Source organism: Oncorhynchus mykiss, chromosome 6, assembly GCF_057628025.1.
Source record: "Oncorhynchus mykiss isolate SJ-2025 chromosome 6, ASM5762802v1, whole genome shotgun sequence".
In the NCBI taxonomy this organism is placed as follows: domain Eukaryota; kingdom Metazoa; phylum Chordata; class Actinopteri; order Salmoniformes; family Salmonidae; genus Oncorhynchus; species Oncorhynchus mykiss.
Genome location: NC_143027.1, coordinates 71210810 through 71229628, shown reverse-complemented (window position 1 = coordinate 71229628; position 18819 = coordinate 71210810). Strand labels below are relative to the sequence as shown.

Below are 18819 nucleotides of genomic sequence, written 5' to 3'. Positions count from 1 at the left end.
GCATATTACATCCAAAGGGCAATTTATCTTAAAAGTTTTGCTGTTAGATGAACTGGTTGTTAAAATAACGACATTGAGAAGATATTATTATGTTGTGTTTTGGTGATTAAACCAATGTACTCATTATATTTCACATTAAACATTATTTTGGATTGTTAAGAGTTAAGTGAAAAATTCTTCAGTGAAAATAGTACGAAAGCGACAAGAAAAATATTAACATGTATCCGATGGTGCTAAGCTGTACAGGTCCAATTGTTGCTCTTTATGAGGTAACCATGCCCTCCAGCATGGAAAGGGTTTGCTCTCATTCATTATGGAGTCTGATTCTACTCCTGTATAAGGCTCTCTGGGGCTGGTAGCTTTAGCTCCATTGTGCTGCTTAAATAACTATTTGGTGCACAGGCTGTTTTCATTCATCTTTACAAAACTGTCTGGACAAGGGTTGGACAGGAATGTATTACATACACCTAAATTCCCCTATAGTTCCATCTTTAAATCTATATATCATACATGTACTGTACATGCATGCACACATATGCACACAGACGCACACTCATACAAACACACATTTCCACATGGTTAATACAGTGCTTGTCAATCACTGAAATGGATTGAGAAATTATTAAATTGACTGCACAATTAAAGAGGTGAAAACTGATCAATTGTGCAAATCTATAATATAATTCGTTATCAACCAGCCTCACCATGCAGCCCTTAATGGCATTGACATACTGTACATCCCAAGATAAATAGGTAGAACAACAATCCTACCTGGCCAAAGCGATAAACAGAACTGTATAGAATATAACTGAGAAAAACAATACGAATTAATGTAGTAGCAGAAAACATGCACTTAATACTAAACAACGTGCACAGTCAACACCACTAATTTGTTCGTTCTCAGGGCCAGTTGTATGGAAAGCCAGTTGGGCGTCACTCTTGACGTGCATTTGGATGCCAGCCCAGGGGTCTCGGCGCAAAGAGAGCAATGGGGGTTTAGTGTTGGCGGCGCAGTTAATAAGCGGAGCGCTTTGAACCGTGGAGAGTCGGGATCGCGCTTGCTCATTGCGTTGATGGTGAATTGAGCGACTGGCTGCGCGGCGCCGGTCATTCACGCATCGAGAGGGCGCATGCACTTTTTCAGCACCAATTGAGTGTGGATAGCGCACGGCGCCTCATAGCCTCCTGTGAGTGGTCGGACATTCAACCTGTGGCTAAATTGTACGATAGGCTACTTTGATGGGGAAAACCCCACAATTGAATACTACACACTCGAAAAGGGATGCCCGACGTTTGGAAAGAAACAAAGGAATATGATGTTTTTTTGACCTACTATACTTACCTGTTCCTCCTCCGCTACCCTGGTTGGTTTTTCAGACAGCCAGAGTGGTGCTGAGCTCCTGGGTGTTGGTGACTCCGCTTCGGGTGGAGTGGTACGCTGCTACTGGGGCTTTAGTTGACTCTCTGCCGGGAGGATTAGTGTGATTCTGCGGGGGCTAGTCGACTCTCTGGTGGGCGGGGTGGTGTGGTGGTGCCATAGGAGCCCCTCTATTCAGAAGGATGCTGGTGGGAAATGCCTGGCGACAGAGAGGACGAGATTTGTCAAAAAGCACTAGAACTACTGTCTGATCTGTGCTCTAAAGGGGAAGTACAGAACGAAAACTGTCTGGATTTCATTTACCATTTCCGGGACCTCGCCAGACCACGCTACACGGACTCAGGTATGCACCAGTCAATCATATCCAATTAATCTGACCTGAGAGCAGTGTATGTGTATGCAATGTGCGCTTTTCGGTTTGAATTATACAGACGTAACTTGCTCTGAAACACTTTGATCTAAATATATATTTTTTTACACATTAAGTTTGGAGAGAAAGGGTTCCATTTCTGCACAGAACTTGTTGCATGGAGATTAGGAGTGGGGAAATTATTTTATATAGGGTTTTTCAGGAACACATGTTTGATAAAAAAAAATTAAAAAGCCAGTAGGTTATATTCAACCTTGCCAATGCATGTAGTGTGGGATATGCAGTGCGTACTATGGATTTGTTATATGTGCATTTATTTCTGGTGCACCTGAGGTGGATGGGGTGTTGAGAGTGGGGGATGGGGACTGGCGCGAGTTTGCGGAATCTTTGGCCGCATTCATTGAAGCTGGAGCTCGCGTGATACCCAATGCTATCTCATTTTTTTGCATTGGCACATGCGATGCAACACTCGGCCACACTAAAGTTCTCAGCGGATTCGTTTTTTAATCCCTGACCCATTTACCAAGGGTGAGTGGTGAGTGCATGCATATACGTGCTAGCCAATGCAAGAGATGGAGGCAGTGCTTATAGTGGAACGGGAATTTTTGGGAAGCTAGCACGCCGTGCGAGTGCGTCTGGAGACGAGGGAGGAGTGCATTCTTAGTAACCCACGCGAGCTGTTTGTGTGTGTGTTCGTGCGTGCGTGCGTGGACGTGTTTTCCACTCTACCCACTGATCATGGGCTGCCTGTTGCAGACCTTGGTGATTACTAGAAGGTTCACAGGAGGTTTCTGGAAGGCATAACATGTTACATATTGTGAACACTTCTGCATTTCTCACATACCCCTGATTGATGAATTGTTCAAGATGTGGTTCGTAACCCCACCCCCATCCTTTCAGTCAAAACCTCTCTTCACTCACCCATCTCCTTGCTCCCCTCTCCCTTCTTCTTTCTCCTCTCCTCTCCTCTCCTCTCCCCTCCCCTTCCCCCTATACCCCCTCTCCTCTCCCTTCTACTTTCTGCTTACTATCTGTCCCTGCTCCTCTCCCCTATGCACCATTTCTTCTCTCTTCAGCACTATTCTCTGTGCACTCTCCCTTCTCCTCTCTCCACTCTCCCCTCTCCCCTCTGCATTGACAGCCAGGTGGAGTGTATGGTGGGGTTATTGAACTGCGATCAGAGGCAGATTCCCTTGAGTCCACAGACCCTGATTTTATTAACATATCCAGCTGAGCCATGTCATCCTGTCCTGGATGACTGGCACCTCAATAAAACCAGAGAGAAATACAGATGAAAGAGAGAAGAGAAAAAGATATAGGAAGATTGACAAGTCTTTTTGCGTTGGTCTCTGGCATTCAAAGATAATATGTGACCCAAACGGAGAGGAGTGTGTGTGTGTCTGTTTCTGTGTGGAGGGTTAAAGGGGGATGCTTGCATCATGAAACCTGGGGGTGGCTGCATCATGTTGTGGGGGTGCTTTGCTGCAGCAGGGACTGGTGCACTTCAGAAAATAGATTGCATCATGAGGAAGGACAATTAACTGGATATATTGAAGCCACATCTCAAAACATCAGTCAGGAAGTCAAAGCTTGGTCGCAAATGGGTCTTCCAAATGGACAATGACCCCAAGCATACTTCCAAAGTTTTGGCAAAATGGCTTAAGGACAACAAAGTCAAAGTATTGGACTGGCCATCACAAAGCCCTGACCTCAATCCTATAGAAAATGTGTGGGCAGAACTAAAAAAGCGTGTGCGAGCAAGGAGGCCTACAAACCTGACTCAGTTACACCATTTCTGTCAGGAGGAATGGGCCAAAACTTATTGTGGGAAGCTTGTGGAAGGCTACCCAAAATGTTTGACCCAAGTTGACTTCTTACGGCTGAGATCCCGTTAACGGGATCGATATGACAACAGCCAGTGAAAGTGCAGGGCTCCAAATTCAAACAACAGAAATCTCATAATTAAAATATCTCAAACATACAAGTATTTTACACCATTTTAAAGATAAACTTGTTGTTAATCCCACCACAGTGTCCGATTTCAAAAAGGCTTTATGACAAAAGCACACCATCTGATTATGTTAAGTCAGTAACTAGTCACAGAAAAACACAGCCATTTTTCCAGCCAAAGAAAGTAGTCACAAAAAGCAGAAATATAGATAAAATGAATCACTAACATTTATATCAAAAAATCTCAGTTTACATTGGCGCTTTACGTTCAGTAATGTTTTGCTTCCAAAAGCCACATCAATTTACATAAATACTCTTCCTAAACATTGATAGAAAATATGTATGAAACTTTAGATAAACTTCTCCTTAATGCAAACGCTGTGTCAGATTTCAAAAAAGCTTTACCGAAAAAGCACACCATGCTATAATCTGAGTACAGCGCTCAAAGACCAAAACAAGCCATACAGATATCCACCATGTTGTGGAGTCAACAGAAGTCAGAAATAGCATTATAAATATTCACTTACCTTTGATGATCTTCATCAGAATGCACTCCCAGGAATCCCAGTTTCACAATAAATGTTTGTTTTGTTCGATAAATACACAACGTGCAGGCCAGACAAAAAGTAAAAAAATGACATTGCAGTTCGTAGAAACATGTCAAACGATGTATAGAATCAATCTTTAGGATGTTTTTAACATAAATCTTCAATGATGTTTCAACCGGAGAATTCCTTTGTCTTGAGAAATGCAATGGAACGCAGCTACCTCTCACGGAAGCGTGCCTGAATGAGCTCATTGTCACGCCCTGACCTTAGAGAGCCATTTCATTTCTCTATTTGGTTAGGTCAGGGTGTGATTTGGGGTGGGCCTTCTATGTTGTCTATTTATTTGTTTTTGGCTGAGTATGGTTCCCAATCAGAGGCAGCTGTCTATCATTGTCTCTGATTGGGGATCATACTTAGGCAGCCCTTTTTCCCACTTTCTGTTGTGGGATCTTCTTTTTGTTAGTTGCTGGTTTAGTGCTACATTACTTTACGTGTCGTTTATCTTTCTTGTTTTTTTGGTGTTCATTTAATAAATTCATAATGTACGTCCACCACCCTGCACCTTGGTCTCATTCCGACGACAGCCATAACACTCATGGCCTTCTGGCAGACCTCTTACTCAATCAGCTCTCATTCTCTCCTCCTTCACAGTAGAAGCCTCAAACCAGGTTCTAAAGACTGTTGACATCTAGTAGAAGCCTTAGGAAGTGCAATCAGACCAATTGTACACTGTATCTTGGATAGGCAAAGAGTTGAAAAACTACAAACCTCAGATTTCCCACTTCCTGGTTGGAATTTTTCTCAGGTTTTTGCCTGCCATATGAGTTATGTTATACTCACAGACATCAGTCAAACAGTTTTAGAAATTTCAGGGTGTTTTCTATCCAAATGTACTAATAATACACTTCCACTTAGCTTCTGGGCCTGAGTAGCAGGCGGTTTACTCTGGGCACCTTATTCATCCAAGCTTCTCAATACTGCCCCCAAGCCATAAGAAGTTAAACATTTTAAAGGCAATTCTACCAAGTACTAATTGAGTGTATGTAAACTTCTTACCCACTGGGAATGTGATGAAAGAAATACAAGCTGAAATAAATAATTCTCTCTACTATTATTCTGATATTTCACATTCTTAAAATAAAGTGGTGATCCTAACTGACCTAAGACAGTGAATTTTGACTAGGATTAAATATCAGGAATTGTGAAAGACAATGAGTTTAAATGCATTTGGCTAAGGTGTATGTAAACTTCCGACTTCAACTGTAGATAATGCCTGTGATAGATAATGCCTATGAGGTTTTTGGTTGGTAGCAGCTCACTCGTATTCACATACAGTAGCTAATTTACACTGAGTGTACAAAACATTAAGAACACATTCCTAATAATGAGTAAAAAAACACGTTGTCTTGCCCATTCACTCTCTGCATGGCGTCCGTACACAATCCATGTCTCAATTGTGTCAAAACTTAAAAACCCTTCTTTAACCGGTCTCCTCCCCTTCATCTACACGTATTGAAATGGATTTTAACTAGTGACATCAATAAGGATCATAGCTTTCACCTGGATTCACCCGGTCAGTCAAACTATGTCATGGAAAGAGCAGGTGTTCCTAATGTTTTGTAAACTCAGTGCATATTGACTGCTATTGCTGCTGATGACTTATTGAGTAGAGGTGTAGGTAATGTAGATTATTACATATCAGTTTGCTATAGGGGTACACTAATTAGTGCTTCCTAACTAATTCAACACCAAACAATCTGTAAGGCACCTTAGAGCAACACAAGGGAGTACTGTAGGTCCAAGGAAGTGCTTAAATTGGCAATATCCCCCGTCTCTCTTTCTGTTGGATGTTTTTGTTAGCTATCGGGGTTATTTGAGTGTTTTCAAATATACTATGAATCTAGACCTCCTCAGGCAGTACCAGGGCAATGTGCCAAGCAAACCACCACTAGGCCTCTGGATCAATGTGCTCTCAGTGTCACACCCTGACCATAGTTTGTTTTGTATGTTTCTATGTTTTGGTTGGTCAGGGTGTGATCTGAGTGGGCATTCTATGTTGGATGTCTTGCTTGTCTATTTCTATGTCTGGCCTGATATGGTTCTCAATCAGAGGCAGGTGTTAGTCATTGTCTCTGATTGGGAACCATATTTAGGTAGCCTGGGTTTCACTGTGTGTTTGTGGGTGATTGTTCTTGTCTCTGTGTTTTGCACCAGATAGGACTGTTTTAGGTTTCCGCACGTTTGTTGTGTTGTTAGTTTATTCGTGTACAGTTTCTTTATTAAAGTACAATGAATAACAGCCACACTGCATTTTGGTCCGCCTCTACTTCCCCTAAAGAAAACCGTTACACTCAGGCTACAGGGCTGCCCATGTCAGTCTTTCGCCCTCATCTCTGAGCTCAATAGCCACAGTCCAATCAGATGCCACATTGTGGTCTAAACACAGCTCACCCCTGGTGTACCATGTCTTTGGCTGGTTGTGACATGGCCTGTGGTTTCGCTGATTGACTTATTTCATCAGGAATAGTGACTGATGCTATCAGTAGCTTTGTGATTGGAATGGAATGGAATTTGTGTGTTGAAAGCCTCCCCCATTCATGTTCAATAGCCAACTGCAGGTCTGTGACGGTCACATGTGCTGTGTGTACAGAGGACATCAGGTGGACATATGGACAATGCTCTCCATCACTCCAGTATCTCTGCACATTATACATATTGTATTGGAACTGCATGTAGCTTACTTACTTCTTGAGTGTTCTACCTTATAAAATGTTCAATACTACATTGATATTGATTACTGCATTGTTAGGTTTAGAGCTGGCAAGAAAGGCATTTCACTTGACATTAAAACTTGAAAATTTAAACATGTGTCCTACACAGATAAAGAAGAGCTTCAGCACAGGTGACAGGAGTGGCATGGCATGAATTTTACAACAGCAAAATGGCCACCCTGGTTAGTGGCATTTCAATGGCATTACTGTCATGAAGCACTCAATCAACTGATACAAATAATGCAGGTAACATACAGTATATGAACTCAGAGGTACATATTTACACAGTTGGTTCTCCATATTGCAGTATTTTATGATCCTGGATCATGTTTATAACAGCTTGGAGGAGCTTGAACGGAGGGATCAGCCCAAGAAGATTCACGATTGTTTATTACGACGTTTTTTTGATCTTCATAATAGCCTAGAAACACAAGTTGAGATATTATGTTGGTATGACATCCTCAAAGCAAGGCAGTGTGAGTCAGAGTGGCCTTGTCCCATTTACCACCATGTACAGTGTCGACTGTACACACGTTTTGATGAGGTGTTTGCAAGTGCTCTGAGAAATGCAAGAGCGGTCAAGGCTCTGAAGATAATATTTTGGGGCAGACTTCATCATTCACCTTCTTCACACTGTCACAGCGTAGGCCAACTCACTGCAATATTTGAAGTGGCTCATTTAAGGGAGCATTTCTTATAGACCGCTGTGGACTATAATCTATTATTTTAATCAACTGTTTGATTACTGATTGACGTGAGAGCTATCGGAACAGTATAATTCTTGACTTTGATGTGTAAAAGGTGTTCTATTCCTGACATATCAGAGGGGGAAGCATGGGTGAGGTTAAGGAGAAAGACGGGGATGGTAATAGAAAGTTAGCGAAGGAGGATGTGGAGGAGGAGACAGCAATAAGAGGAGGAAGAAGAGGGGTAGGTGGTGTGTAATACTAGGCTCATTAAGGAAGCCCCAGACTCCCAGCTTGCTTTGCCTCAACATTCTGAGGGAATATGTAATGGAAGGGGCCATGTCAAAAACAACCCCTTTGCTTTTTACTGCAATCAAAGGTGGTCAGCTGGCCTTTTACCCTGCATGTGATTTCCCTTGGTCCGCCCAGCAGATTCCACATCCATTAGTGCTGAGTGACTGCTTTTTGAGGTCGTTTTGGTATATGTTCTATTATCTGGGTGGAATGCTGTAACAACACAGAATAAAACAAAATAAAGTCCCATGATGGTAGTGACTGCACATTACTGCTTTTCACTTATTAAACATTTAAGCACTTTACTTTAATAAAATAATTCAGTTGTGTATATTACATTTGTTTTATCTGATGACTTTATTATTTCATTCCTAGTCATCCTATCATCTCTGTAGAGTTGCTGCCTATGCTGTCTGACAAAATCACTATTTTAGTAGTTCTTCAAAATAAATAAGGCATAATTTTATGACTGCTGAATACCAACTATCAATCACTTTGATCGTGTATTTTCAGGTAGAGGTACCTGGCTAAGCAACAGCTGCGCTCTATATCACCTCAAGATCACACATTCTTCTCTCTTCCGTAGCAGGAGTAAAAGAAACACAGATTGGCTAAGTAGATTCACAATGGATTATGGTCATTGTAGTTAATTACTACTGTTTATACTGAGCAAATATTTAAATGCAACATGTAAAGTCTTGGTCTCATTTTTCATGAGCTGCACAAGAAACGTATTTCTCTCAAATTGTGTGCACAAATTAGTTTTTATCACTGTAAATGAGAATTTCTCCTTTGCCAAGATAATCCATCCACCTGACAGGTGTGGCATATCAAGAAGCTGATTAAACAGCATGATCATTAAACAGATGGACCTTTAGCCGGGGACAATAAAAGGCCACTCTAAAATGTGCAGATTTGTCACACAACACAATGCCACAGATGTCTCAAGTTTAGAGGGAGCGTGAAATTGGCATGCTGACTGCAGGAATGTCCAACAGAGAACAGATCATTTAATGTTAATTTCTCTAACATATGACGCCTCCAACGTTGTTTTAGAGAATTTAGCTGTACGTCCAACCGGCCTCACCATTCTTTTTTTTTCTCCATTTTGTATTATTCTGATTGGCTGGGCCTAGCTCCATGGCTGCGTCCTTGCCCGGTCATGTGAAATCTATAGATTGGGTGATAATGAATTTATTTCTATTGACTGATTTCTGTCTATGAACTGTAACTCAGTAAAATCTTTGAAATTGTTGGATGTTGTCTTTATATTGTTGTACAGTATAGAATATTGGCCTGTTGGAAAATACAACTCCATACGACATCGGACAGTTCAGGCTGGATCTGATTTGTCTTTAGAGAAATTGTGCAATTTGCGCATTGAGCTCACAGACAAAAAAACGAACTAAATGCAATTAAAATAATTGAACCGATGTTGTTTAAAAAATGAAAAATAACCAACATTTTGATTAATCTCTCAGCACTAAAATCCATATGAAACAGACCTCGCATCAGAAGCCACAGTTCTCGACCTGAATGGTAATTCAATTTCAAGAGATTTGCCATGTTTGTAATTTTGTCTTTCCACGGCTGTACATCATTTTTACTGTTACTTATGATTGCCAAACAGCTGTCTTCACTTTTTTCACTTTCACCCCTGTGGAGGTACAGTATGTAAAGGGTCTACGATAAGATTTCGTTAAGATGTGGTCACTGAGATCCAGAGAAACATGGTATCTCACAAATCCAGACCTTGTTTAAGATAAGATAACATCCTGAGTGTTCTCTTGCATAGCCCTATCTGTGCTTAGTCATTTAGCGTACATATATACAGTGCCTTGCGAAAGTATTCGGCCCCCTTGAACTTTGCGACCTTTTGCCACATTTCAGGCTTCAAACATAAAGATATAAAACTGTATTTTTTTGTGAAGAATCAACAACAAGTGGGACACAATCATGAAGTGGAACGACATTTATTGGATATTTCAAACTTTTTTAACAAATCAAAAACTGAAAATTGGGCGTGCAAAATTATTCAGCCCCCTTAAGTTAATACTTTGTAGCGCCACCTTTTGCTGCGATTACAGCTGTAAGTCGCTTGGGGTATGTCTCTATCAGTTTTGCACATCGAGAGACTGACATTTTTTCCCATTCCTCCTTGCAAAACAGGTCGAGCTCAGTGAGGTTGGATGGAGAGCATTTGTGAACAGCAGTTTTCAGTTCTTTCCACAGATTCTCGATTGGATTCAGGTCTGGACTTTGACTTGGCCATTCTAACACCTGGATATGTTTATTTTTCAACCATTCCATTGTAGATTTTGCTTTATGTTTTGGATCATTGTCTTGTTGGAAGACAAATCTCCGTCCCAGTCTCAGGTCTTTTGCAGACTCCATCAGGTTTTCTTCCAGAATGGTCCTGTATTTGGCTCCATCCATCTTCCCATCAATTTTAACCATCTTCCCTGTCCCTGCTGAAGAAAAGCAGGCCCAAACCATGATGCTGCCACCACCATGTTTGACAGTGGGGATGGTGTGTTCAGCTGTGTTGCTTTTACGCCAAACATAACGTTTTGCATTGTTGCCAAAAAGTTCAATTTTGGTTTCATCTGACCAGAGCACCTTCTTCCACATGTTTGGTGTGTCTCCCAGGTGGCTTGTGGCAAACTTTAAACGACACTTTTTATGGATATCTTTAAGAAATGGCTTTCTTCTTGCCACTCTTCCATAAAGGCCAGATTTGTGCAATATACGACTCATTGTTGTCCTATGGACAGAGTCTCCCAGCTCAGCTGTAGATCTCTGCAGTTCATCCAGAGTGATCATGGGCCTCTTGGCTGCATCTCTGATCAGTCTTCTCCTTGTATGAGCTGAAAGTTTAGAGGGACGGCCAGGTCTTGGTAGATTTGCAGTGGTCTGATACTCCTTCCATTTCAATATTATCGCTTGCACAGTGCTCCTTGGGATGTTTAAAGCTTGGGAAATCTTTTTGTATCCAAATCCGGCTTTAAACTTCTTCACAACAGTATCTCGGACCTGCCTGGTGTGTTCCTTGTTCTTCATGATGCTCTCTGCGCTTTTGACGGACCTCTGAGACTATCACAGTGCAGGTGCATTTATACGGAGACTTGATTACACACAGGTGGATTGTATTTATCATCATTAGTCATTTAGGTCAACATTGGATCATTCAGAGATCCTCACTGAACTTCTGGAGAGAGTTTGCTGCACTGAAAGTAAAGGGGCTGAATAATTTTGCACGCCCAATTTTTCAGTTTTTGATTTGTTAAAAAAGTTTGAAATATCCAATAAATGTCGTTCCACTTCATGATTGTGTCCCACTTGTTGTTGATTCTTCACAAAAAAATAAAGTTTTATATCTTTATGTTTGAAGCCTGAAATGTGGCAAAAGATTGCAAAGTTCAAGGGGGCCGAATACTTTCGCAAGGCTCTGTAATTAAACAAATAACTAAAAAAGCTTTCTCCCAGTGGATTAATTACACAAATCATAATTTCATCATTTCCTACGCCTCAGTTGATGTAAACCCACAGGGTTTCAGTAACAACGGACAAACAGGGCTGGAGAATAGGACAGCATATGGCAAAATATGGTGAACTACACGGTACAATACTTTAGGGTGCAAAACAATTTACAGTTGAGTGGGTCTGTTTTATAAATGACTCTAGTCAATCTGACCATTTAACACCTGTAAAGATAGTTAGGAAAAATGCACGGCCTCTGTAGGTTTGCCATTATGTGAAGTAGTGATGAGTGGGGGAGTGCTGATTTGCTCTGCAGTTCGGAAGGGGTACGTTAGTTAGGTGTCATGCATTGTGTTACATTGTGTGACCCTAATCTCTGAGAGTTTGCCAAGTCCTCCAAGTTCAATGGGTGACAGCTGTGCAAAAATGATGAATTCCCCATGACACTGATTCATCTCTTTGAAGATCTCTCTGGCGGAACTTCATCCTTCCTCTTCAGAAGAATTCCCAGAGAGGGAGATCTCATCATTACTTCACTTCCTGAGATTGCTTTGGAGGCAAACGCCAAGATGAATCAGAAGGCTCTTCGTGATTGTCTTTCTGTCCCCCCCCTTCCTCGGTGACTGGGGGACCCTGTGCCAGTGTGAATGAGCACACTTAATTATTCATCAAAACACTTTGAAATCTTAATCTTTTATTTGTGATATTTGAGGCTGCCTTGATATGGCCAAAAAGTGCCTGCAATCCATGTTGCATGGAAACATGGGAACACAGTAAACCCTAAACAGTCTCTCTAGCTCTCATTCTGAATGTGAGCTGTACCGCGATGCTCTGTAATTATGATGACGTTGACAGCATTGTAAAGACACATTTCACATTCATAGGACTGTCACTGCTTCCTACAAGACTGTTATGGGGACAACAAAGTGCAATACATCACTAGCATCATCAACATATAACACAACATGTTGCAAGTCATGCTGAAAATATAATTACAGGATTACTTGCAGCATTTTCACAAGGCTTCTCACACTGTATACATACGTGTAGTATCTTAGTTTAAACTGTGTAGAGGATGAGGACCAGCATAGATATAGGGAGATTCTCCATTGGGCATAAATCATCCTCCATCCTCGACTCCTCTGTCCTCCTCCCCTCCTGACCTGGAAGGAAACCGATAAGTCGTTACCATATGTAGGAGAATATCATTTTGTTAAGAGCTGAACAGAGGAGTTTGCACTTCTCCTCGATAGCCTCTCCCAGCTGAGAATTCTTACGTATATCCTTCCAGAATCCTACCAGGAAGAGTTTTGTTTTGTAATCCGCCACACCCCCTTTGAATCAACAGGTTTTTTTCTCAGAGGAGAAAAGTACCCACACGTTTTAAAACGCCCACTTTTAGTCTAGAAAATGTCTGGTACAACTAGAAAAATCTGTTTGAGCCACAATATACACAGTTTGCCTGATGACGAGCTTGTGGAGGGGAGTCTCATTTCATCAAGCACATTTGTTTCCACGTTTCCTCTCCTCGATTACATTGACATTTTTCAAAAGGAGGCAGGAGAGGAAGGAGAGAGGATGCATCCTTGCATGATTCACAATTTCTTCGAAAATAAGTTGAAATTGAATTACAATTGATTTACAACGACACAGGACCAAATGTTCTTATTAAAATAAGTACTGACATTTTATTTAAATTCTAATTAATTTAGTTGGAGGCAAGTGATTCTCAGCAAATGTAATTTATCTCACCTGCGGTAATTTGCATGGCCAATGTGGCAAAAATAATCAGCCAGTTGGGTTGAAATCTGGTGAAAGAGACGGCCATGGCATATGGTTTTCATCATTTTTATGCTCATCAAAGCTTAATTAACTCAGTTACCACACCAGTGTGGAAGCTCATGCTTTCAATATACTTTGTATCCCTCATTTACTCAAGTGTTTCCATTTACTTTGGCAGTTACCTGTATGATGTGGTTAGTTGGTACGTAAAATACCTATCCAGGCGTAAGATCTGGCAGGCATCAGCAACGCCTGGGCAGAGGAGCGTGCCCTTTACCTGAGCTTGGTCGCAAATGGGTCTTCCAAATGGACAATGACCCCAAGCATACTTCCAACGTTGTGGAAAAATGGCTTAAGGACAACAAAGTCAAGGTATTGGAGAGGCCATCACAAAGCCCTGACCTCAATCCTATTGAACATTTGTGGGCAGAACTGAAAAAGCGTGTGCCAGCAAGGAGGCCTACAAACCTGACTCAGTTACACCAGCTCTGTCAGGAGGAATGGCCCAAAATTCACCCAACTTATTGTGGGAAGCTTGTGGAAGGCTACCTGAAATGTTTGACCCAGTTAAATAATTTAAAGGCAATGCTACCAAATACTAATTGAATGTATGTAAACTTCTGACCCACTGGGAATGTGATGAAAGAAATAGAAGCTGAAATAAATCATTCTCTCTACTATTATTCGGACATTTCAGTCTTAAAATAAAGTGGTGATACTAATTGACCTAAAACAGGGATTTTTTACTGGGATTAAATGTCAGGTATGTATTTGGCTACGTTGTATGTAAACCTTCGACTTCAACTGTAGCTAGTATGTTCTGTGAGGAGAAATGAACAGAGAGGTCTGACGTCGTCACACCAATTTAAACTCTTACAGATGATCCATCACATACTTTAATGAATTGCTCAAAATGGCTGTTAAATATCACCTGCACCCCAGGTATATCTAAATATTGAAGATTTAAGCCTGAAGAGTGGCTTGGAACTTGTTCATGTTGGGTCAATTGATTCCCATAGAATGTTTCTCCACAACACATTTTCTTGCTCTATTCCTATCGGTCAAGGACAATGGATTACAGCAGCACTAAAATCAGGACCCTGGCCGCATATGGGACTCCAGAGGAGATGATTAAACAACTTTGGATAATTCCTAATTAAGTTTGTCACACTCCCTCTTTATTAAGAGAATAGTAAAGGAGAATGAGAAAAGTTCCCGCAAAGCACACTTGTAATTGACCAAGCCATGTTTTTTTAAATTAGTGCACAGTGATTTAAATCAGTCTTAGGCTGTTCCTTGTGGTGTGTCTTTAATGGCACACAGCTAGAGAAGCTATGACATACACTACATGAACAAAAGTATGAAGACACCTGCTCGTTGAACATCTCATTCCAAAATCATCATGGGCATTAATATGGAGTTGGTCCCCACTTCGCTGCTATAATAGCCTCCACTCTTCTGGGAAGGCTTTCCACTAGATGTTTGAACATTGCTGTGGGGACTTGCTTTCATTCTGCCACAAGAGCATTAGTGAGGTCAGGCACTGATGTTGGGCAATTAGGCCTGGCTTGCAGTCGGCATTCCAATTTATCCCAAAGGTGTTCGATGGGGTTGAGGTCAGGGCTCTGTACAGGCCAGTCAAGGTCTTCCGATCTCGACAAACCATTTCTGTATGGATCTCGCTTTGTGCACGGGGGCATTGTCATGCTGGAACAGGAAAGGGACTTCCCCAAACTGTTGTCACAAAGTCGGAAACACAGAATCGTTTACAATGTCATTATGTGCTGTAGCGTTAAGAATTCCCTTCATTGGAACTAAGGGACCTAGCCCGAACCATGAAAAAGAAAACCAGACCATTATTCATCCTGCATCCAACTATGAATTGGGGCAGGTAGCGTTCTCCTGGCATCCGCCAAACCCAGATTTGTCCGTTGAACTGCCACATGGGGAAGCGTGATTCATCACGTGTTTTCAATGGCGGCGAGGTAAAAAATGTGTTAAATGATGATGTGATGATTAATTCTCTCCCAAGCTTTTGTCTTGTACATGTGTAATTGATCTTTGTTTGTCTCACTGTGCCTCTCACATCCTTGTATAAGTAAAATTACCCTACACTAACTCTATCCCTTTCTTTCCTCCCTCTCTCCCTCTTTCCACCCCTCCCTGCATTCTGTAGATGTGTCGGTGAGCCTGCTGTCCCTGGTGGTGACAGCCTGTGGCCTGGCCCTGTTCGGGGTCTCAATCTTCGTCTCCTGGAAGCTCTGCTGGATCCCATGGAGGGAGCGTGGCCTCTCCCCCAGCATCAAGGAGCCCACCCATGGGCACCACGATTCCCCCATGGCACCTTTGCAACCCTACGTCCCAGCCAGGGAGCCAGTCTACACGGCCGTCGACCCCCCCGTCCCCGCCCTCGACCGCCGTGAGTCCCATCGCTGCTCCATTGTCCCTGTGGCATCTGGGACAGTGACGGGGCCGGTGACCCCCGTATCACCGCCCCCCATAGCGGCGATCATTCCCATCCCAGAGGCGGCCATGAAGATTAGCCACACATCTCCAGACATCCCTCTGGAAACCCAGAGTAAAGGCCGCGAGAACGGGGTCCACACCAACCCTCGTACGCAGAGGCAGACCACTGAGCCCTCACCCTCCGTCCGGTCAATGTCTATACACACAGAGATTGGGTGAGTACTATATCACAGTCCTCTACTATGATGAAGTCACTATTGTGCCATGTACTGTGCTTGTATACTGTAGTACCTACTATACCAAGTTCCCTTACAATATAAGACTGCTACTAAGACTGCTACTTTGCTTTCATAATAGATAGTATTTAATTAGTTCACCATAATGGTTATCAAAGTAGGAATAAAGATTTCAATACTGTACATTGCCAGTACATGAGTACCACAGTCCACCAGGATTGGAGTTAATTCCACAAATGTAATTCTAATTCAATTCTCTCTCCCTTTAAATTCCATTTAATTTGATTCGAATTCCAGGTCAGTCTTTGAATTCAGAGATAATTACATTCCTCTAAATTCCAATGTTAGGTTTAAATTCCAAGAATTCCACAAATGAAAATTAAATTCCCTCAGGCTTTCAGGCTGATCATGTCAGAAATATAGGAATGCAGGTTGAAATTATTACAAATAATCCTAAATATTTCTTAGGATTATTTTGCTATACTATTTGTGATCATTCCTTTAACTGCCTAATGTAATAATACTGAATTCCAATTAAATTCCAGAGGTTATATGTTTTTACAATTCCAATTCCATTCCAATTAAAGAAAGTCCAAACAGTTACGGAATATTTCTTGAAGATTTTTAACATTTCAATGTCATTCAATGTCAATTATCCACCATGAGTGAACTTTTGAATTCAATTGGAATTTACCCCAACCCTACTGTACAAATATTTATACTGTCCTTCTGAAGTACAGGCATCATAATTGGTTTGCAACTTTGGTTTGCACAATATTTTGCACGAGTGAAATATACCCGACAGCCCATTCATTCATTTGAAATCATTTTCTCAAGATTCTTAATTTCACCTTCAGAACATTGTAAACTCTTCCACACATATGTATAAACCATGACTCACTACGTTGTTAAAGCCCTGTGTGACACAAAAGAGGCAGTTGGGAAGTTCTAGCATTAATCAGGTTTAGAGTACTGAACAGAAACTCAGACATAGCAACCCAGCAGCTGTAGGGCAGCTATCCCATTCAGTCTTGTGGAGTCACGTCCTCTACAGCAAACAATGTTCTATGAGTAATTATAACCACAGACACTCTTTATATAAATGAGTTTCACTTTAGTTTTAAGTAATTTGTTTGTGTTTGAAGGAAAGTCTATCCACTGCTATCCACTGTACAGTGAATTGTTATTTTTGTCGATTGTTGCTTGAGCCGTAATGGTCATATTTGCAGAAAGCCGTTGTCTATTTTATTCAGGTACTCTGTTGTATCAAATACACATTTGCTGTCTCTCTGTGTGTCTCCTTTCACCTATGCTGACAATGGTAATGTGTCTCTTTCTGTCTGTCCTCTACACAGGTCTGACTCTATCCGTAGATTATCTGTAAACAGGTCCAACCCGGACTTTAACGTGGCCCAGTTCCAGAGACAGGACTCTCTGACTGGGATGGGCCTGGGTCTGGGCCGTCTCAAACCAGAGCTTTACAAGCAGCGCTCCCTGGAAGGGGATGAGGGGGGCCGGCGGGGCGGAGGCTGTGGACGCCTACACTTCATTCTTAAGTTTGACTGTGACCTGGAGCAACTAATCGTCAAGATCCACAAGGCGCAGGATCTCCCCGCCAAGGACTTATTGGGCACCTCGGACCCCTACGTCAAGATCTACCTACTACCGGACCGGCAGACCAAACACCAGACCAAGGTTCACCGCAAGACGCTCAACCCCGTGTTCGATGAAGTATTCCTGTTCCCCGTGGAGTACGCTGAGCTGCCGACGCGCAAGCTGCACTTCAGTGTCTACGACTTTGATCGCTTCTCGCGCCATGATATCATCGGCCAGGTGGTGGTGGACAACTTCCTGGATCTGGTGGACTTCCCTGCAGAGACAAAGCTTTGCCGGGACATCCAGTACGTCTCCACGGTGAGTCAACACGTTCTGTTTGATCACTTCCTGTTTCCGGCTTGTAGGGGAAGGATTGTTCTGCTTAATAAACGCTGTAGATTTACTAAGATAAATTGTCAATTATAACTATAGCAGGATATTCATTTCAGATTAGCCATTTTTACGGCACTTTCCTCTGGTTGAATGCCTCATATACATTTTTCAAGATGAGCCACAGTAAGCTTCATCTGCAATAAAGAAAATGGGCTCTATTTCCGGCAGCGCTTGTGTCAAACGTGTGTTAGTTTGCAATTTCGTCATGTAAAAACTGTCGCACTGGCATTTTCCAGCCCTAATGTCGGGTTCGGCAATTTACCTGCCTTAAATCAGCTTGCTTGTGCTCCAATGGGAGGGGTGGAAATATTTGAGGTGTGTCCTTAAAAACATGATCCAAAGTGCTAATTTGAGGCAGCACTCAAAGGGATATTTAAGACCAATCAAAAGCTGGTTTTAGCGTTAACGCAGTTGGTTATGGCATGTATTTTGACAGCAGAAACACAGCCTATCCAGCTGTGACACACACTGCCCATATGCACATGGCACAAGATTAGCCTAATGTGCTTTTGGCGCCTGCATATACTTCGTATTCAGAAACAGAAAAAAAACATTTTTACGTTTTGTTCATTTTATTTGGTTAGAAACCAAGCATGGCCTCACCTCCTCTCAATCAAGGCTTTTTGTAGTCCTGCCTAATGCAATTGCGAAGTAGTCGAAACTCGAGTATGCTTGGGGTCATTGTCCATTTGGCTAACCCATTTGCGACCAAGCTTTAACTTCCTGACTGATGTCTTGAGATGTTGCTTCAATATATCCACATAATTTTCCTTCCTCATGACGCCATCTATTTTGTAAAGTGCACCAGTCCCTGCTGCAGCAAAGCACCCCCACCTCATGATGCTGCCACCCCCGTGATTCGTGGTTGG

The 18819-nt window shown here is 42.0% G+C and overlaps 1 protein-coding gene across 1 annotated transcript in view; it reads left to right on the top strand.

Annotated features, from left to right (window-relative positions):
• Nucleotides 1–851: 851 nt before the first annotated feature.
• The window catches only part of syt9a (synaptotagmin IXa), a 40794-nt gene continuing 22826 nt past the window's right edge, over nt 852–18819 (top strand). Inside the window, exons 1-3 of the mRNA XM_021607508.3 lie at nt 852–1721; nt 15436–15940; nt 17317–17875. Coding sequence (XP_021463183.1) covers nt 1574–1721; nt 15436–15940; nt 17317–17875 — 1212 coding nt within the window. The 5' untranslated portion in view covers nt 852–1573. The remainder of the gene's footprint in view (nt 1722–15435; nt 15941–17316; nt 17876–18819) is intronic.